Below are 26624 nucleotides of genomic sequence, written 5' to 3' on the forward strand. Positions count from 1 at the left end.
AACTTATTTACAGAAAGATAATTAGCTTATTTGTATATAATTTTGATAATTATGATCGTTATGAACATTTACATTATGAACATATTTCTCAGCTATTGGCACTGTTGAAATCTGAGGCCTGATAAATCTTTGTGGTGGTAGGCAGTCCTGTGAATTCTAGAATATTTAGCAGCATCTCCAGCCTCTGCTCTTTAGAAATGAGTAGCACACTTCCAATTGTAACAATCAAAAATGTCTCTAGAAGTCCCTGGTTTGCTCCTGGCTGAAAATCACCAATTTAGAGAATACAAAGTACTGTCACATGTGTTAAGTCATTTGAACCTCACAACTTTCAGAGGAAGATGTTACTTTGACCTCAGTTTTACAGATGAAAACACTGAGGCTCAGAGAAACTCATCTAAAAATGGCAGGTATGGAACTAAAACTCAGGTGTAATGCCCACGTACTGACTTTTTGTGCATTTGTATGTACGTGAGTATATATTCCCACACATTTCCTGGTAACTTTACTAAAAGTAGAATACAAATTAAATATTCTAAGAAGCTTCTTATTTTTGTATTTCATTCACAGGCACATTATCTCATATCTCCTCTAGTAATTTATTGATGTCTGTCTCAGGTATCTTAATGATTACTGGGTTCCATTGGGCTTTTTTCATGAAAACGTATAAATAATTACAAATTAAATAAAAGGAGTAGGTCCTCTACAGAGGACTGTTGTATTCTTCTATTTTGCCTGGGCTGTCTTTTTTGACATGCCATATTTTCATTCTGCATTTGGAGAAAATAGGTTACCAATAGAAATTTTTGGTGGGCTGCTTTTATTTCCTTATTAACTATTATGAAGTGTTTATGTAAAATACTTGTTTACAGAAATTTTTATAAATGGATTTTAATATTCAAATATATAATTTTGGTTTCAAACCCAAGTCTCAAATTCAGACTGTAGAAATGATGTACACATTAGTTTTTCATGAAAATAGGAAATGATATTACAACATAATCTAGATATTGTGGTTTTCAGCAATGTTTATTTAAAATAAAAACCGTAAACTTTACTTAAGGGGAAAAAAATCCCTTTCACAATGCATGGTGCACTTCTAGTCACCTTGTAAGAGCCTTTCTTGGTCACAGAGAAGATTGAGATGTAACATGTAATTAAGCAGTCAGGTATTCCATTTATTTGGGGTGGTTTGGGGGAATTTTACATTTTACTCCCTAAAGGATCACCTAGAGAGAGCCAAGAAAAGGATCCTTGAGCCCATGCAGCCATTATACTTTCAATGGCCCCTAGGCCAGACATCATTTGCAGAGCCGCCTTCTCATCCTTATTGGCCTTACTCTCAAGTCATTCAACTCATTCCTTTTCACAGAGATTGCTCTAATTAGCCTTCTAAACTAATCTCCCTGCCTTTAGATCAGGGGTCATTTACCACTGGCAAAATCTAGGTCACTCCTGGTTTTTGTAGGGCCCATAATCTAAGAATGGTTTTTATATTTGTAAATGGTTGAAATAAATTAAAAGAATAATAATATTTTGTGACATATAAATTATAAGAAATTAAAATTTTGTGACCATAAAGGAAGTTTTATTAGAGCAGAACCACATGTGTTTGTTCATCTAGTATTGAAAACCACCACCCTAGTCTCTACAGTACTATAAGGGGTGTCTTTTTAAAATGCAAATTATTGTAGGTAAATGCGTTTAAAGATTTTTTAAAAACACATTAAGCAGGTAGATCAGGGTTCTTAGTTGTTTCTCACAGTGTAATTTCTATGACAGCACATGCAGGTTAACATTGTGCCTAACTATAGGTGAGTTAAAAATGTTTCCATCTCAAGTAGTTGATTTGATAAGAGTTATTCATGTATCAATGTCATGAGCATTGACCTTTCACTAAAAAGAAAATATATCATATTTTCACACTGTAAGCATTTAGAAAGAACTAGTTTTACTTATTTTTCTTGTTAGAGCAGCTTTTTTCTTGAATTCCTTGTAAAGCATGTATACCTAAGCTTGCAGTGATAGATTTCATAGATGTGGGGAACAGATGCATGATAGGGACTTTAGTTACCCAAGCATGGGTATACAGAATGTCACGTACTAAATTTTCTTAATAGAGTGTAGAATTTTTTTTTTTTTTTTTTTTTTTTAAAGAGACAAAGTCTCTTCGTGTCGCCCAGTTGGAGTGCAGTGGTGGATCTTAGCATAGCTCATTGTAACCTGGAATTCCTGGCCTCAAGCCGTCTTCCCACCTTGGGCTCCCAAAGTGCTGGGATTACAGGCGTGAATCATTTTGCCCAGCCCTAGAATTTCTTAAATAATGGTATTCATTAGAAAGGAACAGTAATAGAGACCTGGGGCGGCAGTGTACCAGAATTCCTATGAGGTACATTATTTTGGTTGTGTCCAGTTCATTGTCAAGAGAAGCTCTCTTTCAGTAGAATGAATAAATAGAACAAACTTGGGTTTTGGGAAAAACATTTTTTTTTTTTTCTTTAGAAAGTATGTCTTTTGATTTTATATTGGAAGCAAATAGGAAGATTATGTTGTAAGACTAAGTCTTCATAACCTGCTTTGTTAGAATGCCTCTATTCTGTAAAGGAAGAATTGCTGTAGTTACTGATTAGTGCTTTTTTTAACATCGTTTTCGTGAGAAAAGAATAAAATGGGAACATGACTTGAACTTAGAATATTTAATACATTTGGGTAGAAATTAGTATCAGAGAGATGTATTGAGTCAAACATCCTTGGGTTAAAATCCCGTTTCACTTTTACTGGTTTTGTCACTGGATTTCAGTTAGTCACCATGAGTTTCAGTGTTCTTAGCTGTGAAATAGGACTTTACTTCATAGGGCTTTGATGAACTATATAAAATACCTGGCAGAGAGTACATAGTAATTGTTGGCTACCTTTCTGTCTGTTCTTAAATACATTTTAGAAAGAAGAGAAAACTTTAGGATTTTTGGACATACTGAATATTAATTCACAAGAGAGTGAGGTGGAAGGAATCATAGAGGGTTTAAAACTTAGAAATTAAATTTGACTTGACCCAGTTGAAATACTGAGCCTTATTAAAAAGAATCCGTATAATTTATAGAGTTGTTTACTTAGAATTTGAAGTACAGTTAAGAAGGATTATAAACGTTCACATTTCCTTTAAAAGGGCAAAATTAAATAATTTAAGTTTTAATTTCAACAGAAGCAGATCACCCATTCAGAGATGATAATCCATGACTTGATTTTTGCTTTAATTTTTTAAAATAATGTCAAAGAAAAATTTCTCATATTTGTCTTTCAGATAACACCTTGTTTTGTCAACATGTCTTTTTATTCAAATATGGTAACTTATGTAGTAACAGCAGAACTAAAATAATATTTAAACTGATTTATATTTAAACAGGATTTTCATACTGGAAGGAAAAATATGGTTGCCTATTACTTTGAGTATCTTTCTATGTGATAAGTTATTTTACAAATCTGACTAATTAAATTAGTGGAGTGTTTTACTAGATTACTGTGGACTAAGAGATATTAATATTTCCTGGCAATGTACTTACTATTTTGTATTGTCATTGTATATTTGGAATCGATTAAATGCTGCTGTACTTGCTAGTTTAACAGCCCTCTACAAAATAAAGAATAGTTGATCTATATACATGAATTGGATTTAATTATTGCTAGGCCTTACATATAATAAATATATTTAAAAGGAAGCTTTCTATCAATAATGAATTAAAAAACAGGCCATCTGTTTAAAAAGCAATAGATGTTAATACGCGAGCTCTATTACAAAGAATAAACCATAGAGTAAGTAGATGACAGAGCAAGAATACTCTTTATTAAACCTGCTTACAGCTACTACCCCTTTTCCATGTCGAGTTAAAAAATAAGTGATTGTATGAAAGAAAGAACAAAGGAAATTGTTGATGCCTTAATGCATTTATCTGATTAAAGTGATAACAAATTTGTAAGTGTATAGACCACTATGTTAAAGATTTTGCTTGGTTTAGTTTCATTTTTTATATTATACTTTACATTCTCAGTGTATTAATTTCTGTTTTACTGTGCCTGTTTTAATGAATTTATGATGTGTAATTTTTCTGTTTCTGTGTAACAAAATTGAGGGAATTATTTACATAAAGTAAAATTTGTTTTAACTTTTCTTAAAGTGCATGAGTGTTTTGCTTATTTCTTAAAAGAAGATGTATATAATGAAATGGATTTGTTTCTATATAATTTTAAAAATCATGGTAAACTCAAGATTTATTTGGTTTTTAGCTTTTATTGATTTCTTTTATAGGTTTATTGATTTTTATCTCTTATAAAACATAATGTATGTAATTCTTATTATAGTAAAACAGTCCTAGGGATTATTTGATGTACTGTTGTACTTTAGACAGAAAAAGCAGCTGTAATTAATTTAAAAGATTGTTTTAAATCAGGCCTTCTTAACTGGAATTCTGTGACTGAACTTTGGAGTTGCTAACTTTCCTTCATTATATACAAAGTAGAGTATATACATATGGGGGAGGGGAAAAACTCCTACACTTTCTTAAGACTTCAAGAGGGGAGTGTAAACCCACAAAAATAAGGGTAAGAACCATTGGTTTATATAAGAAAAATCCTCAAATATTTTAATGATCCAGATTATAGGAAATAGAAATAAATGATCCATATAGTAGTTTTAATATGTAGATAATGTCAGAGACACTGTTATGTCAATCTCATTATCTATTTACTTATGCTGTTTTTAATTTTATGCAGATGGAGGGAGCGAGGAACCACCGGATCGAAGACAGTCAAGTGTAGACTCTCGCCAAAGCCGCTCTGGGCAAGGTAAATTTTCATCAAATTGATTATTAAATTTCAAAAAATAACATTAGATATTTCTTTCTAGTACTTAATTTGGAAACTAGGATATTGCCATGGTATAGTTTAGATAGTCTAGTTTCTCATTTAGGATTTAAATGATATGATATAAAAATCTGTATATTATTTATTCAAGATATAAGAAAATTAAATACTGTCTAGTGCCTGCGTTTTAAATGATATTAAAGTTTAAGTAATTTTGAAGCATTATGGTATATATCGAGATACCACTTTTGGAATGTAACCAAAAGTGAATTTTCAACGTTTGTTGGAGTATCATCACACACTGGTTTTTTAAATTTCATCAATATAGTATTTGTTGTCGTAGCTCTCTCAGAAGAAATGGTTTTTGTTGGTAATTGCTATGTTAGGATCTTCCTTCTTATTTTCCTTTTCTATTTAAAATTTATTATCACAGGCATTTGATTAATTTTTGAAGGGACAACTTTGAAAGTAGGTAAAAACATTCTGAGTCAGTGAAATCTCCAGTTAGACCTTTTCTAAGTTATTTAACATTGCATGATCACCAGCTCTGCATTCCTTTTTCTTTATAGTACTTACCACCTTCGTATTTATTCTGTTTATTTTCTCTGTTCAAAACTAGAATGGATGTTTTGTGATAGCAGTGATTTTTGTGCTTTGATCACTGCTGTATCCTTAAGTGCCAATAATAAGTACATAGTATATAGTAGTCACTAAATAAATGGTGAATGAATGACTTGATCTCAAAGAGAATAAGAATTGAGAACCCAAACTGATGAACAGATTATAAAATTTCAATCATTTATTGAGTTAGGTTTTCAAAGAATCTGTAATAGCGTAAAATAAAACAAAGCTCAGATTTACAAATGTGCAGTTTTTAATTCTGTAAAAGCTTCAGATTTATTTATTCTATAATCGTGTCCCTCTTTTTCTCCAACTTTGCTCTTCCCAGGTTTTAGAGCTCTACTATTTTTATAAAATTGTTTGTTGCAAAATAAAAAGAAGAATAATATGTGTTGAAAATTTTAAATTGTGCTAAACTTTATCATACTTAAGTAATAAGCATGTATTATGACTATGTCTGGAATTTATCTTGTTCACTCTTATTTTCCCTGTAAACATATTTTGATATAAAAATGAGATTATCTATGCAAAACTCTAAAAATAACATCAGTACAAATTATTACTAAAATTGTTGTAATTATTAAATGTCTTAAATTTTATCAAATATCAAATACAGATGTGTGAAATCGCTTATCTAATTTACTCTGAGCTTTGTCAGTTAAAATATTTTTCAAATCAGTGAGCGTAATTGAATTTTATTAACAAAGCTAAAACTTCAGACAACAAAACCAGGGATTTCTGTGATCCAGAGTACAACTACCTGATCTCAATTTGAAGTCACCAGGAATTGTATCATTGTTAGAGTTAATTGATAGTAAAAGCATGTTTCTTAACTTTTTAGATACTTTGTTTGTAATATCTCTTTATTCAAAAGAAAAAAAAAATTTTTTTTGAGACAGAATCTTGCTCTGTCACGTAGGCTGGAGTGCAGAGTGCAATGGCTTGATCTTGACTCAATGCAGCCTCTGCCTCCTGGGTTCAAGCGATTCTCCTGCCTCAGCCTCCAGAGTAGCTGGGATTACAGGCCCAGCTTTTTTTGTATTTTTAGTGGAGATGAGGTTTCACCATGTTGGCCAGGCTGATCTCAAACTTCTGACCTCAAGTGATCCATTCACCTCAGCCTTCCAAAGTGCTAGGATTACAGGTGTGAGCCACCATGCCTGGCCAGAAAGAAAATTTTAAAAAACTATAATGAGTTGAAATGAATGAGAAATAGTATTATTAGGAGTAAAAGATGGGATGAGCATAAAACGCTTGTTACCTCCAGAAACCCACTGAGAGATCAGTAAGGAAGGATTGGAAGGAGAAAATATCAACACAGTTTTAGAAACTGGAGAGTATATGAATAATTGAAAACTGAATTCTAACAGTAGCAGAGGAAATCAACAAAACAACCTCAAGATTGAGAATGACAGTGTGTGGAAATGGAGATGAAATGACAATTGGTTGAAAGTCAGATGAAGAAGCATTGGATTTCTGGGACTTCCTCCCTAAAACCATCTGACCAGTTAGCTGGGCAAATGCTGAACTCCTCACCCCTAACCAAAAGCAAAATTTATCTTTAGGAGTGGGGAAAACCAGAAACACTCTAGCCTAGGAGACACCAGGCATAGTTGAGGGCAGAAGTCCCATGCTAAAAATAGGAGAATTGGACCTTAGATATCTCCCTCCTGTCTTTCTCCCACTGGGCTCCCAGAATACTGGCAGTTAGACCTTCAGATTTCAGGCAGGAGGTTGGAAAAAAATGTCTTTTCTGGAGAATCTGACCAAAAAAAGGAAGATAAAAGAAGAAAGAGGAAATTTAGTCATCAGAGATTCCTGAAATAAACAGGCCAGTTAGCTCACTCCGTGTATCAAAGCTCCAAATCAGCTTTTCAGTCCTGTGCTCTTAAATATGAGCAGCTAACAAAGATTAGTAGATATTTGAAGAAGCTCTCTAAATGTATGAAAGATAGAAATTAAATGGAATAAAACAACTTGGAGAGACAAACATTTTGCAGAGGAAAATTATATAACTGTTATCCCCAGAAATAAGAGAAAATAACCGTGAGACAAGAAAAAAGTACATAGAAGAGTGGTATTATGACTTTTAAAAAAGGCTCTTAGGCATTGAAATTCTGATAGTAAAAACCAAAAGCTCCATAAAATTATCAGAGGCTAATGTGCTGAAAGAATCTCTGAAAAAATGGAGCAAAAGGACAAAAATATAAAAAGAAACGGAGGAGTGTTAATAAAAATCACAGGATCATTCCAGGAATTTCAATATTCAAATAATAGTTGTCAAAAGAAACACCAGAGAAAATGGAAAAGAAATCATCAACGAGATGATTGAAGATAATTTTCTTAACTGAAGAGCATAAAGTTTCCTGACTGAAAAGGCTCACTCTATGCTCAGTACAGTGGATGAAAATAGATCCAAACTAAGGCACATTGTGGTGAAATTTGAAATCACTGGGGCCAAACAGATCGTTCATGCTTCTGGCGGGTGGGAGGGAATGAGTTGGCTTTGCACTTCTCAGTGGTAGCATTGGAAACTGAAAAATAAAGCAGCATCTTCAAAATTCTGAAGGAAAATAATTTTCAATCTCTGAATTCCATATGCATTGATACTATTATTCAAATATAAGAATAGAATTAGATATGTACATTTTCAAAAACAATCTGCCTGTCTTACACACTTTCTAAGGAATCTGTTGGAGGATGTGATCCATCAAAATAAAAAAGACAGACAAATGAAAGAAATGAACTGCAAGAGATAGGAAAGTCAAAGCAGAAAGATCTTTCAGAATGACAATAAAAAGAAGGGGATAAAGGTCTAGCAGTTCAGATTGGAGTGGGTTAGAAGCCTCCAGAAGAGCCATCTTCAGGAAAATGAGATTGGTAGAAACCGGATGCAGTTAATTGTCTTTAGAAAAGTTTTAGACAACTAATGAGAGTCTGAAGATTGAATTGGTGATAAATACATAAAATAGTAAGCAAAAGAAAGTTCCGAACTCCAGGGAAAATAAATAATGTGTAGGAAAGGAGATGTTAGAATAATGTCTTCAGTTCTTTAGCAGAATCCAGAGTAATTGATGTCCAAGCGAGTCACCTCCAGTAGAAAACCTGATCGGTTTACTTAAGTATGTGGTACAAATATTTTCATTATTTATTTAATTTGAACTATTATGATAGGAAGCAGTGCTCTAAAGGAGGGCAGGTCTGACCTGTGACTTGTTTTTGTATGGCTGGTGTATTTGATTTGCTAAGAATTTAAATTATTTTTGCATCTATATTCACGTGGAATATTGACTTTTCATTTTCTTGTTTTCTACTGTCTTTGTCTGGTTTTAGAATCAGAATAATGCTGGCCTCATAGAATAAGTTGGAAGTTTCAACTTCAGTTTCCTCCTCTTCAGTTTCCTAAGCTACATCCTGTAGAATTGATATTATTTCATCCTTAACTGTTTGATACAATTTATCAGAAGCTAACTGGGCTTGGAATTTTATTTGCTGGAAGGTTTTTAAATGTGAATTCAAGTTATTTAATAAATATAGGACTATTCAAATTACGTGTTTCTTATTGAGAAACATTTTAATATCTGCATAATCTGTAGTGATGTAAGCATTCTCCTTTCTGATACTGGTAATTTGAGTATTCTTTCTCACTGTCCTGATCATTTTTAACAAAGATTTGTCAGTTTTACACATCTCAGAGACTATCAGTTTCAGTTTTGTATTTGGTTTCTGTATTGCTTTCCTGTCTTCTATTTCGTTGATTTATACTTTGTCCTTTATTATTTTCTTTCTTCTGCCTGCCTTCAGGGTTTAATTTTATCTTTTCTTGTTTCTTAAGGTAGAAGCTGGGGTCATTGATATGGGAGCTTTCTCTTCTAATATAGGAGTTTAGTGTTAGAAATTTCTATTTACTGCTTTAGTTATGTTATGTAGATTCTGATAAGTAGTATTTTCATTTAGTTCAAAATACCCTTTTGATTTCTTCTTTGACTCATGTGTTATTTAGAAGTGTGTTGATGTAGTTTCCAAACATTTGGAAGTTTTTCAGATATCTTTGTCTTATTGATTCTTACTTAAATTTCATTGTGATCAGAGGACAAACTTTCTGTAGGTTGAATCGTTTTAAATTTGTTGAGACTTGTTTTATGGCCCAGGAAATGATCTATTTTAATAACTGTTCTGTGTGCACTTAAAAAGAATGTGTATTATGCTGTTTTAGGGCGGAAGGTTCTATAAATGTCAACCTGGTCACGTTGATTGATAGTGTTATTTAAGTTTTCTATATTCTTGCCCATTTTCTTTCTACTTGTTGAACAGCAAGGAATATTGAAATCTCAGGCTATGAGTGTGGATTTGTCTATTTCTCCTTGCAGTTCTCTCACATTCCTTGTACCACTGGTCCTCTAATAAGAAAAGTTCCTCTTCCTCAGAGATTTATGTGTCTCCTCAGCTATAGCTGCTGGTTGTGAGATGGGCTTGCCTAGGGACAGGGCTGGAAGAGAAAGGTAAAGGAAGAAAAAGCCAGGGGATTTCCCCCATTCACTCAGTCCCTCCATTCCCACTTTCTAACCAGAAAGAGAAGACTTATTTTGTATCTCTTTGTGTTTGTTCCTGGTGTGTAGTTCCAGGATTTGGATTCAGTCTTGGGGTTTGGGGTACATAAAAAACAGCTGGAAACTCGTTGCTGAACTGGTTGTACTTTAAGTTCTAGTTTTCTTCCACAGTTTGCCCACTAGTGTTTTCTTTTCTGAGTCTCAGGTTGCTGGTTCATCATTCTTTCCAGGATTTTCAGTTATATTCAGGGGTTTTAGTTACATTCAGTTAAGGCATAGTGTGCCTACTTCATCTTAACCCAGAACCAGTACCCTTCCATTTTATTACAATACAGATAGTACTCAAAATACTGTAAAATTAGTGTGCACCAATATCAACCTACTGGGACAGATGCTAGTTCATTCAGAACAAACGCTAACTGTAAACAGCTGATCCCCATACAGGTGCATACTGCCTGATAATCTGCCTTGATTGTGGATACCGTTTCTATTTCATGTTTCTTCTCCAGTAGCAGCAGAAATATATGATGTCTGTTGGACTGTGCCAATTTCTTATCCTCTGTGCATCAGGGTCCTTTTCTTTCCTGTGTGTTAACAAGTTCCTTGGCTTCTGATCTGTCTCTCCAGTACAGTGGATTTTGACTCAAACATGCTCATACTCACTGTTCCAGTTTAGGGGCAGGAACCTCCAGTGTCTTCTGCTTATTACATGTCAGAGATGGGAGATGGACTCTTGAAATGTGACTGTAAAACTGATTGTGTTAGTTTAACCCCGGTATGACTGTCGCAGGTTAGGTGGTTATTTTCTACTCTCCAATAGCATATTATATATAATTGGACTATATTACTTACTGTGTTTTGTCTTGTCTATGGGTCTCCATTTTTCCTAGTAATATAGGAGTTTATTAATAGTAGGGTCTTTGCATACAGAACAGTGCTAGTGCCTTGTATTTAGGCTATCAAGTTTGATGAAGGAAACTATAGTTCTAGGAATTCAGATTCTGTATTTCAGGAATCTTGAGTTACTTTATCAGAGGTATTTTTTTGTTTTGTTTTACTGGCTCCATTTTCTGCATTAAATGATTTTTTTTTCCATTAGCGATCATATATATGTAAGCAACTTACTTGGTTCTAGACATTAAGTAGGTAGATGAGCCAGCATGATATGGTTGAAACCCAGTTTTTATTTTCTTTTGCAAAAATAGCATTATGTAGGCATTGAGTTCTGGTGTACAAGATGTGTACTGGTGTAATGATGTCCATGAAACCAGCTCATGCTGGAAGATGGGAAAATGTGTACGGTGTGGCTTTGCATGACTTCCATTATTTGTAGCCAACTTTATTTGATTAATACCAGCTGATGTGTCAATAGAACTAGTATATTAAATTGTCAAATATACTATATTCTGATCCTCTTTCCTTGCAAATATGTAAAATATTTAGTAGAAATGAGATGTTTATGCTCTTGAAACACACAAATTATTCTTCAGTCTGGAAAGTTACAATGATTTCTTTCTTGAACCAACTGTGGTTAATTACATAGAGTGACAAGGAAATTATTTCAATATTCAGTGTATTACTTCTTTATCTCAGTATAAGAATATATCTAGTATAGTAGCGTTACTAATTAATAAGACTGTTTTGTGTATGTGCCAGGTTGTGGACTAGGTGCTTTCACATAATCCTCATTGAATTCTCGGAATAATGTTGTGAAATCACCATTATTTTCCTACAGGAAATATTAATTTTATAATATATTCTGGCTTTATACTTATCTACATCCCAAGTTTCAAATCAGCATTGTTGGTAGCATGTATTTAGAACCTTTTCATTCTGATATATAAAGTACGTATTTGTTTGTTGGTGGTTGGATACTATTTGGAAGATCTGAGCTTAAATGATAAATCCCTCTGAAATATCTTTATTTCTAGTTCTGTATTTCTTCTGAAATTTAATTTGTTGTAGATTTTTTTAAATTAAAACACACTATTTTTATAAAATTAAACTTGGGATGCCTCTTGGAATACGTAGCCCCAACTTGAGGCCAATAGTTCATTATTATTTGGAATGTTAGGGATGTGTCAGAATGCATTTTTATATTTTAGTCGTACTTTATATTTTTTATTGTTATAGTTTCATTAATTTTTTAAAAAGTTAATTTGTACCAAACAATGTAGACATTTAAAAAGGATATGTTAAGGCTTCTTCCTATTCCACTCTCCTAAAGTAAGAAATACCTACATTCAGTCTGTATCTTTCCATGTTTTCCTCTGAGCTCATACTGGCATATGCAAGATGCATATGCATATACGAACTAGTTTGAAGGTTTTTGAAAAATAAAATGCAGTTTTAATTCTCCCTTCTCTCTCCATTAGCAGTATAGCATGGCCATCCCTCCAGGAACATACTTAAATTGTTAATTTCTTAAAATCTGCATGTTGGTTGATGGTGTAAGTAATCCATTACGTATTCCACTATTTCCTCATATATGAGTGCTCAGGTTTGCAAAGTGATTATGATAATTAATTTATAATCTTAAGCTCTTGGAATACGTGGCCCCGAGCACATTATGTATCAGAACATTTTAAATATTCTATTTAACTTATGATAATTGGCCTAATTAACACTAGAAGCCTTGTAGAAGCCACTCCTTGCTTATTCACCTTTAAGAAAGAAAAGGAATAAAAGCATGACAACTAAAAAGTTTGGAAGGCCGGTTGCTGTGGCTCATGCCTGTAATCTCAGCACTTTGGGAGGCCCAAGGCGGGTGGATCATGAGGTCAGGAGATCAAGACCATCCTGGCTAACACAGTGAAGCCCCGCCTCTACTAATTATACAAAAAACAAAAAAAGAGAGCTGGGCGTGGTGGCAGATGCCTGTACTCCCAGCTACTCAGGAGGCTGAGGCAGGAGAATGGCGTGAACCTGGGAGGCGGAGCTTGCAGCGAGCCGAGATTGTGCCACTGCACTCCAGCCTGGGCGACAGAGCAAGACTGTCTCAAAAAAAAATAAAATAAGTTTGGTAAAGGTATGAACATCTAGAAAGATTTGTATTTTAAAATATTCTTAGGTGAATTTTTCTGGTAAGATATAAAAGTTATAAAAGCTCCTTTGAAAAACTTTATAAGTCTTTTTGAAGGGTCATGAACAGTTGGATAAGAAATGATGAGGAAGGGATCTATTGGTAAAGCCTGGGGAACATTATTATGGAGTTGATACATTTTTTGTTTTGTTTCATTTGAAGAGCAGTTGGTTTTAATGTTTTTTTCCTAGTGAAAGATTGAAGAGCTAGTTCCCACAAGGGGGCAGAATAAGACAAACCTGAAAACCTATACCACTATAAACAGAAGTGGTAGATAACGAATGTAACAAAATTTATTTTAAATTTATAGTTGATTTATTAAAAAGGAAGGGGAAATCACAAGGAGCTAGAAATGAGCGAGAGGTAATTTTCCGCTCATCCTGTGAATGGTACCATATACTGGCATATCTACCTACCTATCCCCCAGCACATGTATGGACTGCTGGTAGGGTGGTCATTCAGCTGTGGTCTTAGATTAGTATTGATGAGTGGAAGTTCATTTTGCTAAGTTCATGTATAAACTCCATCCCTTTGTTAATGAGGGTAGGGTAGAGTGGCTGGGTAGGCCATTTTCATTGGCTGAGACTGACTGAGTCCCCAGAACAAGCCATCTTATTTACCAGGTTAAGCAGCCCCTTCTCTGCCGTGTTTGCTCTTTGTCAGGGGTTCACATGGGGCATAAATTATTTCATATGTGTTCCCTTTCAAGGAGATACAGCCAAATTCTTTGACACTAGATATCTTTGTAATCAGTTCTGTAATTGTTCCTTTCAGTCTCTGAATATCCAGTAAAACCATTAAACACTGTCCGTGAGTCAGTATAGAATAGTACCTCTGTTATCTCTCCTTACAATTGAAACGGACAATCAGGCCCTGCTCAAATTTCTGCCACAGGGAGGGCTTCACTTCTTCACTTCACCACTCCTTCAGGACCACCCCTGAATGGAGCTGCTGTGCTATTGTCACCTACATGTCATGCAGAACCATCATTAAACAAGGCCTGACTTTTTTCCCTTAGTCAGATGGTCATAGAAAAATTCTCCATGAGATCAGATCTTACATCCAAATTGAGAGAAAAGAAATGATGTAGCAAAAGTAGGAGCCATGGACTTATGGCTACTTACTCATACCGATTATTTATGATTCAAGACCTGCTGAACCCTCATCTCACATACACTCTTCCATCTGATGGTGAAGTGCTGCAGTGCACACCCAATTATATTGTTTTGTTGGTCTAGTAATACTAAGTTCACGGCAGGCTGCCCAGGTCACATGGTAATATGGTGGCACATGGTCAAACCATTTATTCTAAGCCCTGTAATAAGCCAAAAACTATTCTTTCCAAAAAGAATAATAGTTTTTTGCAGAGGATGGCATAGCTATTTTTCAAAATACTCATGGTCTGCCCTAAGATTCACCTGAAGTTCTGCAATAAGCCTCTTCCCAAGATACCTAGTTTAGTTGCTACTTCCTGTTCACCAAGTCTTATGAACATACTATTAGTGTGGTAGACCAGCATAGTGCCCTGTGGAATGGAAAGGCACTTAAAGTAACAGTGGATTAGATTATGACCTGAATAAGTTATAAAAATTTACCATAATTCTCCAAGATTTGTCTGTCTTTTGCACAGACCACATAGGTGAGTTAAATGGGGATGTAGTAAGAGTAATCATCCATGGATTTTTCTAGTCTTTGGTGGTTGGATCATACTTCTTAATCGTACTTTCTAGAGACTGATTGGACTTGATTCTGAATATAGGTCTAGAACTTCATGGTATAATACATAATAATTGGCCACATGTAGCTACTGAGCACTTGAAATTTGGCTGATAGGAAGCATGATATTCTTTACATGTAAAATACATGCCGGATTTTGAGACTTTCTATCTTTCCGTTCATTTTGGGAATGTTTGCCTTTACATAGTGAAGCATTGTTACAGAGTTGCCTTAAAGTCTTTGTTTTTTGTTTTTTTTTTAAATTTCAACATCTGTGTCATCTCAGGGTTGACATTTGTTTATTGACATTTCACTTTCAAGTTGTGATTTTCCTATTTATTCATATGCCAAATAGTTTAGGATTGTCATAGATACTTTGAATATTATTTCATGAGACCCTGAGTTTTGTTTAAATCCTAAGGAGAGTGTTGATTTTTGTGTCTGTGTGTCAGAGGCCAGTCACCCAGATTATGTCCAGGACAGTTTTCTACCTGCCTTCTGGAGTCTGTGGTCAAATACCAGTTCAAGTTTTAAAGTATTTGCAGTGCTATTTAGGTCAGTCCCACGAGTGTGACCCACTGTGCATTTTGGAACCAGAGTAGTGGTATAACTTGTAGCTCTGTTACAAAAGCCTATAGTATGCTGTTTAGGATCAGATCCGTGCACACACAACTCAGAGGTGAGCCCAATAGTTCATCCACAACATTATGGGATTGTTTTCTTGATCTCTTATCACCACAATCTCACCAACATTTTCCAGTTCCCCAGGACCTTTCTGCCCAGTCCTCTGGACAGAAAATGGGGGCTTCAGTTTAACTACTCTGCCAGTCACTTCCTGTAGCTGTGTCTTCATCCAGACCAAGTGATGGGAGAACAGACAGAGAAAAAAGCAACAGCAATGAGGATGTGCTTCACACCCTTGGGACCACAACTCCTGGGATAAGAGAAAAAGATTCCCTTCTCTCAGAGTTCAGGTGCTTGGCCAGTCACCACTACCGTATCTGTGCTGCTACTACCATGAAATTGCCTGGGAACTGGGATGGAAGAAAAGGGGGAAAGGGAAAAAAAAGGGGGAGGTTTTCTCCAGTCTCTTGGAGCCATAAGGGCCCCTTTTCCTGGTCCTCAGACCAGAAAGGGAGGGATTCTCTTGGAACTTTTTCTGACCTTACCCAGTAGATACTTCTCTGAGTTTTGAGCTCTCCAAGCCAGGTAAAATACAAGGAAAAATCATAGTAAACGCAATACCATTTCAGAACTCTGTCCCCAGTCTGCCTGATAATATTCATTTTCAGTCTTCAGAGCTTTTGGATATTGTCAAATGCTTTTTATGGATCTGATCATATGGATATGATCATGTGATTTTTCTTCTTTAGCCTGTTCATGTGATTGATTTTATTAATCAATTTTCAAGTGTTGAGCCAGTCTAGCATACCTGGTATAAATACCTTAGTCATGGTGTATAATTCCTTTTATACATTGTTGGATTTGATTTGTGAATATTTTATTGAGAATTTTTGCATCTATGTTCATGAGAGAAATTTCTGTAGTGTTCTTGTTGTATCTGTCTGGTTTTCACATTAGGGTAATGCTGACCTTATAGAATAAGTTAGGAAGTAGTCCTTCTGCTTCTGCCTTCTGAAAAAGATTGTAGAGAATTCGTATAATTTCTTCCATAAATGTTTAGTAGAATTTACCAGTGAACCCATCTGGGCCTGGTGCTTTCTGTTTTAGAAGGTTACCAATTGCTGATTAAATTTATTTAATAGTTATAGGCCTGTTCAGATTGTCTATTTTTTCTTGTAAGAATTTTGCCAGATTGTGTTTTTCAAGGAATTGGTCATTTTATCTAAGTCATCAAATTGTGGGTGTAGAATTGCTTATAATATTCCTGTATTGTCGTTTTAATGTTCATGAAATCTGTGGTGATATCCCCTCTTTCATTTCTGGGATTAGTAATTTGTGGCTTTCTCTCTGTCTTTTAGCCTGGCTGGCTAGAGGCTCCTCAATTTTATTGATCTTTTCAATTTTTTTTCTTTTCAAAGAACCAGGATGTGGTTTTGTTGATTTTTCTCTTATTGATTCCCATTTCAAATTTCATTGATTTCTGCTTTAGTTTTTATTATTTCTTTTCTTCTGCTTGCTTTGAATTTAATTTGCTCTTCTTTTTCTGGTTTCCTAAGATAGATGCTTAGATTATTGATTTTAGATCTTTCTTCTTTTCTAATATATTAAGCACTATAAATTTCAGTCTATCACTGCATCCTACAGATCTTGAAAAGTTGTATTTTTGTTTAGTTCAAAATATTTTAAAATTTCTTTTGAGATTTCTTCTTTGAACTGTGTGTTATTTAAATGTGTGTTTACTATCCAAGTATTTGGGATTTTTCAGCTCTCTTTCTGTTATTGATTTCTAGTTTAATTCTGTTGTGGTCTTAGAGCAACCATTGTATGATTTCTATTCTTTTGAGTTTGTTAAGGTGTACTTTATTGCCCAGAATGTGTTCATTCATAATGAACATTCCATGTGCACTTGAAAAGAATGTGTATTCTGCTGTGGTAATGTGAAGTAGTCTATAGGTGTCCATCATAATCAGTTGATTGATGGTGCTGTTGAGTTCAGCTGTGTCCTTACTGATTTTCTGCCTGCTGGATTTGTCCATTTCTGAAAGAAGGCTATCAAAGTCTCAAGTGTGATAGTGTATTCATCTGTTTATCTATGTAGTTCTTTCCATTTTTGCCTCGTGTTTTGATTCTCTCTTGTTACATACTCATCAGTCAAGACTGTTAAGTCTTGTTGGGGAATTGACTCCTTTAAAGTGGGTTTTTTGTAAGTAACACATTAGTTGGGTCTGTTTTTTTGACCCATTGTTACAATCTCTGACTTCTAATTGGTATATTTAGATCATTGACATTTGAAGTGATTATCGATATAGTTGGATTAATGTCTACCATACTTATTACTGTTTTCTGTTTGTTACCCTTTACAGTTTCTATATTTGTCTTCTACTCTTTTCTGCCGTTTGTTGTTTTAATTCAAAATTTTATATAATTCAATTTTCTTTCCTTTCTTATATCACTTATTTTTTCACCTTTTTTAGTGGCTGCGTAGGATTTGCAATATATATTTACAATAAACTGAAGTTCACTTTCAAATAATACTGTACTATTTCACAGGTAGTGCAGATACTGTGTAATAACAAAATATCCCTTATTCCTTCCTGGCATTCCTTATATCGTTGTCGTCATTTATTTTACTCACACACACAAGCATACATGCAAACGTGTGTATGTGTATATATATATGTTATACATATACACGTAGACACACAAGCATACATAATCAAATATATTGTTGCTGTTGTTATTTTGAACACCTTATCTGTTAGAACAATTAAGAATTTTTTTAAAAGTCTTTATCTTCACTTATTCATTCTCTAAAGCTTATTCTTTCTTTATGTAGATCAGACTTTCTGACCTATATCATTTTCTTTCTCAGAAGAACTTTTAACATTTCTTGCAAGGCAGGTCTACTGGCAACAAATTTTCTGTTTTTGTTTGGGAAAGTCTTTATTTCTCCTTCACTTTTGAAGGATGATTCTGCGGGGTACAGAATTCTAGGTTGTTTTTTTTTTAAACCACTTTATTTCATTCTACTCTTGTTTCTGAGGAGATGTCAGATATATTAATAATTTTTTCTTTGCTTCTCTGTAGGTAAGGTTTTTTCCCCTCTGGTTTAATATTTTTTTCTTTCTCTGTGATTTTCTGAAGTCTGAATATGTTTTACTGAAGCTTAGTTTGTTTGGCATTTATCGTGCTTGGGGTACTCTGAGCTTTCTTGTTTATGGTTTGGTGTCTGACATTAATTTGGGGAAATCTTCAGTCATTATTGACTTAAATATTTCTTCTTCTGTAATTCCCATTATGCATATTTACACCTTTTGTAATGGCTCCACAGTTCTTAGGTGTTCTGTTCTTTTTTCTGTTTGCTTTTCAGTTTTGAATGTTTTTACTCACATATCCTCAAGACCAGACTCTTTCCTCAGCCATGTCCAGTCTGCTAATGAACCCATTAAAGGCATTCTTAATTTCTATTCTAATGTTTTCGATCTCTGCATTTTCTTATTCTTTAATAGAATTTCCATCTACTTATACTACTTACTTGTTCTTGCATGTTGTCTACTTTTTATCATGAAATCTCATAGCATATTAATAATAATTGTTTATATTTATAGACAGAACCAGTGTATAGCAGGATGTTTAATCCCTGCTGTTCAGAGGTGAAGCCAACTAGACTTCCTGGGTCGAGTGGGGACTTGGAGAACTTTTCTGTCTTACAAGAAATTTGTAAAACACACCAATCAGCGCTCTGTAGCTAGCTAGAGGTTTATAAAATGCACCAATCAGTGCTCTGTAAAAACGCACCAATCGGGGCTCTGTAGCTAGCTAGAGGTTTGTAAAATGCAGTAATCAGTGCTACGTGAAGTGGACCAATCAGCACTCTGTAAAATGGACCAATCAACAGGACATGGGCGGGGACAAATAAGGGAATAAAAGCTGGCCACACCAGCTGGCAGTGGTAACTCATCTGTATCCCCTTCTGCCCTGTGGAAGCTTTGGTCTTTTGCCCTTCACAACAAATCTTGCTACTCTTTGGGTCCGTGCCACCTTTGAGAGCTGTAACACTCACCACGAAGGTCTGCGGCTTCATTCTTGAAGTCAGCAAGACCAGGAACCCATCGGAAGGAACCAACTCCGGACACACTGTAACTGGGTGTGTTTCTAATCCTTGCTCTCTCTCTTTCAACAGTATCTTTCCCCTTTTAATGTGTCTTGCAATTTTTTACTGAAAGGTAGACATGATGTTTTGAGTGAAAGGAACTGTGGTGAATAAACCTTTAGTAATGTAGTGTTCAGGTGCGTGGGAAAAGGAAGCATCCTATGGTACTTTCGTAAGTTCTTGTCTTTTGGTGAACCTGTGCCCCTTCACTGTGAACTTTACCAGTGCTTCTCTGTTTTTTTCTTTGTTTTTTGTTTGTTTATTTTTCCCTTTCTCATAGTTAGGTGGAACAGGATGGCTGGAGGAGGCTGAAGTTTGGTATTTTTCATTCACAAGTTTGGTTAAGCTCTGGGAAAATAATTTCTCCTAATGGTTAAGAATACCATTCTCTGGTACATTTCAAAATGGTTACCTTCCTTCCGCCCCTCCTGGAAGCAGGAGTGGATTTTTCTTCAATAATTACTGAGAGCCTCATAGTGCTCCAGGAGATAAAACTCACAAAAGATGGGGGCCCCTCTGAAACTGGGTCGCCTCGGAATTTTGATTTCTCAGGCTTGTCTGTGTGAGCCTCCAATAATTCATCATCTACAGTTGAGGTTTTCCTGCTTCTGTATTGGTTCCCACTGAGGTTGCAGCTTGTGGGTTTCTGCATTGGTAAGTTGTTATTCTCTATAGTCACCTGTCTGTCCCTCCAACTTTTGGCACAGCAGTTTACGTTGTAACTTCACTTCTCTAAAGAATGTAAGAAGAGTTGTTGATTTTTCGTTGTGTTTAGTTTTTTACATGTTAGATGAAGTAAAGACTTCTAAATTCCTTACATGCCAGATGGGAAACTTGAATTAAGCTCTGTGCATTTTTTCCAGGGTTTATAGTTGTATTCAATGAGAGAGACAAGATAGGGTATGTGTACTCCATCTTTCCTGGAATTGGAACCTAATTATATTTTTCAAATATATATCCTTACTGATTTTTTTTTAAACAGTCATATGGTTTGTTTCCTTGTATTAATTCTCTTATGTAGAACAAGAGAAAAATTTTGGCTGAAGGCCCTCCTATGTGGTATATAGTCTTAAGGTTTCTTTCCAGTGTGACTTTTCGTATCTCTAAAGGCAAGAAGGACTATTGAAGCCTTTCTAACATATTCATTACATATACGATTTCTCTCGTTTATATGTCCTCACCTTTTTCCATAGGCATAGGTTGAATAACTTCTGAAAACCTTCCCGGTCATTGCATTTATAGCCTTTCTTCCCAGAATGTGTCTAAACATGTTCAGTCATATTAAAGTTCCTGCTCAAGACTTTTCCTGAATTTATCGTATTCATAGTGTTTCTCTCATATGTGTATAGCCATTGTAAGGTGAAAGTTTCTACTTTTTCCCAGTCAATGCTGTTGTGGAGTTTTCTCCAACGTGGATATCCACTCCAGTGCACAGTAAAATGAGCGCTCCTACTAAAGGTTACCACAGTCTTTGTGTTGAGTTTTTGCCCAGTGTATATTCTCTTGTGCACTACAAAGCAGGAGCTGTTTTTGAAGAACTTTCCACACTGATTACAGTCATAAAGTTTGTCTTCGGTGTGAGATCTCATGTATGTTTTGGAGGTGACTATAGATCAAATACTGTCCTGCTCTGAAATTGTTCAAAGGGTTTCTTTTCATTTTGAATTCTCCCATGTCTCTGAAGGGAATATGGTTACTGAAGGCTTTTGTACAATCTTTACATTCATGGTTTGTCTCTTGCCTGTGATTTCTGTAGAATAACATTAGCACTCCTCTTGAAGGCTTTTCCATATAGATTTCATTCATAGAATTTATTTCATCAGGAGTCCTTTCTATTTGCATCCCACCGATACAGACAGAGTATCGAAAAGCTGAAAGTTTTTCCTTTTCTCATGTCTGCTGTTACTACTTCTGTTCAAGTCTGCACTGGAGATTCTAGCCAGGGCATTAACGCCTCTGCAAGTAAAGATGTCCCTTCTGTGCTGAGATTGTGAGACGAAAACACCAAAAGAAGACCCTGGGACAGAGTAGTCCAGGCAGATGGAAGGGCCAGAGCTGAGTCTCCACAGAAGACTGGAGGCCTGAGTCAGCTTTGCCCCTCTGTCCAGCTGGGGGCTACCCTAATACCCATGTCTCAGTCAGGCTGAATTATGTGATACACAAACGAGAGAAAGTCCCTACTGTTAAGATACTGTCATTCTGGAGGAGTGAGAGAAATAAAAGAAGAAAGTCATATCAGGTAATGATAAGTGCTGTGTGAATTGAGGCGGAAAGTGGGAAGGGATGAAGTCAGAGAAGTTGGAAGGGGAGGAGGTGAGAGAATTAAGTAGGTGGGAGCCAGATCATGTAGAGCTTTGTAGACCATGGTAAAGATTTGGGTTTTAATTTTCTTCTGTTGCTGATTGACTTTATGATCTTTAATTAGTTATTAAACTTTCTCTGCTTATTTTTTTTTTAGTATTTAATAGTGTGTGATTGTGTGAGATAATTGTAGTCTCAGAGTGGTATAAATCTTTGCATGAAAGAACATTAGGAATAATTTAGGCCAAACCCCATTGTTTCAGACATACATGAAAGCCCTTTGAGAAATTATGCATTGTTATTGTGTATATTATGTTTGACATGCCTACACTCGTTTTAGGGACCAGATTACCACCTGTGCTGTTATTTTCTTTTGAGTACTTTTTAAAAGTGGACTTTGGAGATAAAATATCCAATTAGAAAAGTTCACAAATCATAAGTGTACAGTGAGTATGTTATTACAAATTACTGTAGGTTTTTAAAAAGTCAGGTTTATTTAAATTTAATTTACATAAGTAAAATTTGCCATTTTAAGTGTACATACCATGAATTTTTACGAACGTATATAGTCATGTTAAATACCACTAAATCACATATAGCTTATTTACATAAAAAGTTCCCTCATGCGCCCTTGTAATCACTTGTCTCCCTCAGCCTAATCCCTAGCAACCGCTTAACTGTTTTCTAATACTGTAATATTTCCCAGAATATTTTGTAAATGAAGCCATGTAGTATATAGTCTTTTGATTTTACTACTCTTTTTTAATTTTTGTGCACACATCAGAAGTTCATTCCTTTTATTGCTGAGTAAGATTCTGTTGTATGTATATGTCACAATTTGTTTATTCATCAGTTGATGGATATTTGGGTACTTTTCAGTTTGTGGAGAGTAATAATAAGTGTGCTATTTGTGTGTAGGAGGAGGGACATATATCTTCATTTCTCTTGGGTAAATTCCTAAGAGCTGGATTTCTGGGTCATATGGTAGGTTTACTTACAAACTGTCAAACTGTTTCCCAACTTATATATACCAGTTGATATTGTTACCAGCAGTATATGAGATCTCTAGTTCATTCTTGACAGCACTTGGTTTTGCTAGTATTTTGTTTTTTAATTTTAGCCATTTTACTAGGTGTGTAGTAGTAACTCCTAGTTTGGATTACCATAATGATTAATGATGTTGAGCATCTGTATTAGGCCATTCTTTCATTGCTATAAAGAAATACCCGAGACTGGGTAATATATAAAGAAAAAGGTTTAATTGGCTCACAGTTCTGGAAGTTGTACAGGAATCATGGTGCTGGCATCTGCTTGGCTCCTAGGGAAGCTTTAGAGAACTTTCAGTCATAGTGGCAGGTGGATGGGGAAGCCACCTTCTCACATGGCGGGAGCAGGAGCAAGGGGTGGAGGGAGGTGCTGCACACTTAAATAACCAGATCTCATGAGAACTCACTGTCACAAGACAGCAACGAGCTATGAGGGATCCCCCGCTGGCCATCATCCAAACACCTCCCAACAGGCCCACCTGCAGCATTGGTAGTTACAATTCAACATGAGATAGGAGATATCCAAACATATTAACATCCATGTTTCTTACTTAGTGAAGTGTCTGTTCAGATCTTTTGCCCATTTTTAAAATTGGATAGTTTGCATTCTTGTTCCTGAGTTAAGAGTTGTTCATAGCCTAACTACCAGTCCTTTATTAGATACGTGTTTTGCAGATATTTTCTTTCATTCAGTACTGCTTTTCATTTTGTAACAGTATCATTTGAAGAGTAGAAATTTTTAATTTTTATTAATTCCAATTTACCAATTTTTTTATATGAACCCTATAAAAAGTGGGATCCTTTGTAAGAAATCTGCCTGACCCAAGGTCACACAGATTTTCTCCTATGTTTTCTTCTAAAAAGTTTATAATTTTATAGTTTTATAGTTTCTTCTAATAGTTTTATAGTTTTGTTTTTTAAACATTTTCGGTCTGTGACTAATTTCTCTTTGATGTTTTCGTGAGTAGAAGTATGCTTCAAGGTCCATGTTTTTGCATCTGGATGTCCAGTAGTTACAAAATTAATTGTTGAAAATATCCTTTCTACATTGAATTATCCTTTCACCTTTGTCACAAATTACTTGGCTATATGTGTGATTCTTTCTCTGGATGCTCTAGACTGTTTCATTCATTTTGTGTCCATTGTTTTTCTAACACCATCTAAGCTCTGGATTACTGTACCGTATGGCAGGTCTTGAAATTAGGTACTGTTTGGACTCCAGTTTTGGTTTTGTTTGTTCAAAATTGTTGTGGCTATCCTAGTTCTTTTGTTTTTCTGTATAAATTTTAAAATTAGTGCGTTGATTACTATAAAAACAACTGTCTGCTATATTTCCATAGAGATTGCTTCAAATCTGTAGATCACTTTGGAGACAATTGACATAGTGATATGGAGTCTTCAGATCCATAAACATGGTACATTGCTCCATTTAGGTTTTTTGGATTTTGTTTTAGTTTTTTTAGAGACGGTATCTCACTGTGTTGCTCAGGCTGGTCTTAAACTCCTGAGCTCAAGCAGTTCTTCTGTCTCGGCTTCCCCAGTAGTAGCTGGGACTATAGGCACATGCCACAACTCCTGGCTCCATTTAGGTTTTTAATTTCTTTTATCAGTTTCTTGTAGTTTTCAGAGTACATTGTATGTATTCTGTCAGATGTATTCATAAATATTTTATATTTGTAGAGTTATTGTAATAATGTTAAATGTTTTTTAAAATTTTCCAAATGTTCATTGCTAGCATATAGGAAGACACTTGATTCTTGTACATTAACTTTGTAACCTGTGAATTTGCCTTACTAACTTATTTTTTCTTATAGCTTTTTTGTAGACACCTTAGAATTTTTACATAGGCAATTGTGTTGTCTGATCATATGATCCTATACTCATTGTTAAACTTCCTGTTTCTTGCCTGATGTATGGACTTGTAAGGATGTTACAGAGTCACAGAGTGATGATACAAGCTCTGAGTTAAAAGGACATTTGAAATAATTTAGGCAAAACTCCTTTGCTTGCGTTACATATACAAAATTGCCTTGTCTTTAGGGGCCAGTTTAGCACCATGCTATATATTTTTCTCCTGTGTACTTTTAAAAAGTAAACTTTTATTGAAGCATGGCATGTAAACTGAAAAAATCGCCAATGATGTATACAGTTCACTGAATTATCACCAAATGAACATATTATGCTAGAGGTTTTTGATTTCTGGGTTTTTATTTGCAGTTATTTTTATGACTTGAAAAACTAGAAGGCAGTTCTCTAGAATATGTATTGTCTTCAACTGAAGAGTTTCTCTGTTAACTTGAACTTTAATATCTAATAATCATTTATGTTAAGTATAATACTTCGTGATGACTGAAATCTCAATTGGATCATAGTCACTCCTGACATTTCTTTGGTATCCATACACTTTAGACTCTGGTGCATTCTGAGCTCAACTTCTGAATGTCTAGTCACCAGGTGTCCAGCATAACTGAATTTTTTCTGTCAAGTTAGCAGTTTTTAAATTCTGCCACATCTCCATCACATTATCTCAGTCACTTTTAATTTGGTTGACTGAAGCAGGAAAAGAAAGATAGAAAATAAAGATTGAGTAATACATAGTATCAGTAGATGCTGTCTTATATGCTTGGTAAATTGGACTCCCCCCACCCCCCCCCTTTTTTTTTTTTTTTACTTCATGTTATAAAACTATACATGTATTCCTTATGCTATGCAACTTTGCAGAAGCTCCCAGTGGTATAGGCCAAGTATATGTCCCTGCCCCACTGATGCTGCTCTTGGCTCCATGAGTTCCTTAGGCCAGTGGAATGTTAGTGAGCAGAGAGGTTTTTCTTTGTTGTTTTTTCAGTAGAGACAGGGTCTCACTTTGTTGCCCAGGCCAGAGTACAGTAGTATGATCGTAGCTCACTGCAGCCTCGAACTCCTGGGCTCAATTGATCTTCCTGCTTCAGCCTCCCAAGTAGCTGGGACTACAGGTGTTTGACACCATGCCCAGATATTTTTAGTTTTTGTAGAGTCAGTGTCTTACGTTGTTGCCCACATCGATCTCAAACTCCTGGCTTCAAGCTACTGTCCTGCCTCAGCCTCCCAAAGTGCTAGGATTTCAGACGTGGGCCACTGTGCCCAGCCTTCAGCAGAAGTCTTAAGTATGTTCCTCTGATTCGACTTGGCCTCCTGCACTCCTCTTTTCTGCCAAGAAGAGCATGCTACATATATTCACTTGCCTTCAGTGACTGGGCCCAGTATTGAAGACACATAGCAGTAGTTTTGAACCTGACCATAGTACTGGTATCTAGCTAGCCCTATCATGCCCAACCTAGATCAGCTGACTCAGAGTCAGTCTGAAGGCTCATGAGCATACAGGAAATGTTGTAAACCACTGAGATTTTGAGATTGCTAGTTACCCAGGAAAAACTGGTATATAATCAGATTCTCTGCTCACCAGTCCTTTAAACTTGTATTTTTAGTTTTTTCTCTGTAGCTACAATGAGTTCAGGCACAATTTATAGGACAAAGAAGATGGAAGAAAATATTTTTAAGCAGAGAAGTAAAGTAGGACAGCCAAACTGGACTAATTGCAGTATTATTCCTTAAGGAGTGTTATTAGATTCTAAAATTATCAGCTAATTTTTAACATTGGAACATTTTAAGTGAAAAGAGGTGCTTCCCTAAATCAA

The 26624-nt window shown here is 35.3% G+C and overlaps 1 protein-coding gene across 8 annotated transcripts in view; it reads left to right on the forward strand.

The window, feature by feature from the left end:
- TANC2 (tetratricopeptide repeat, ankyrin repeat and coiled-coil containing 2) overlaps positions 1–26624 on the forward strand; it is a 471789-nt gene that overhangs the window by 113853 nt on the left and 331312 nt on the right. For all 8 annotated transcript variants that reach the window (XM_017950844.3, XM_031657665.1, XM_031657666.1 and 5 more), the window contains one exon: positions 4768–4839. In XM_017950844.3, coding sequence (XP_017806333.1) covers positions 4768–4839 — 72 coding nt within the window. The remainder of the gene's footprint in view (positions 1–4767; positions 4840–26624) is intronic.

This window comes from Papio anubis, chromosome 17, assembly GCF_008728515.1.
Source record: "Papio anubis isolate 15944 chromosome 17, Panubis1.0, whole genome shotgun sequence".
NCBI classification, from domain to species: domain Eukaryota; kingdom Metazoa; phylum Chordata; class Mammalia; order Primates; family Cercopithecidae; genus Papio; species Papio anubis.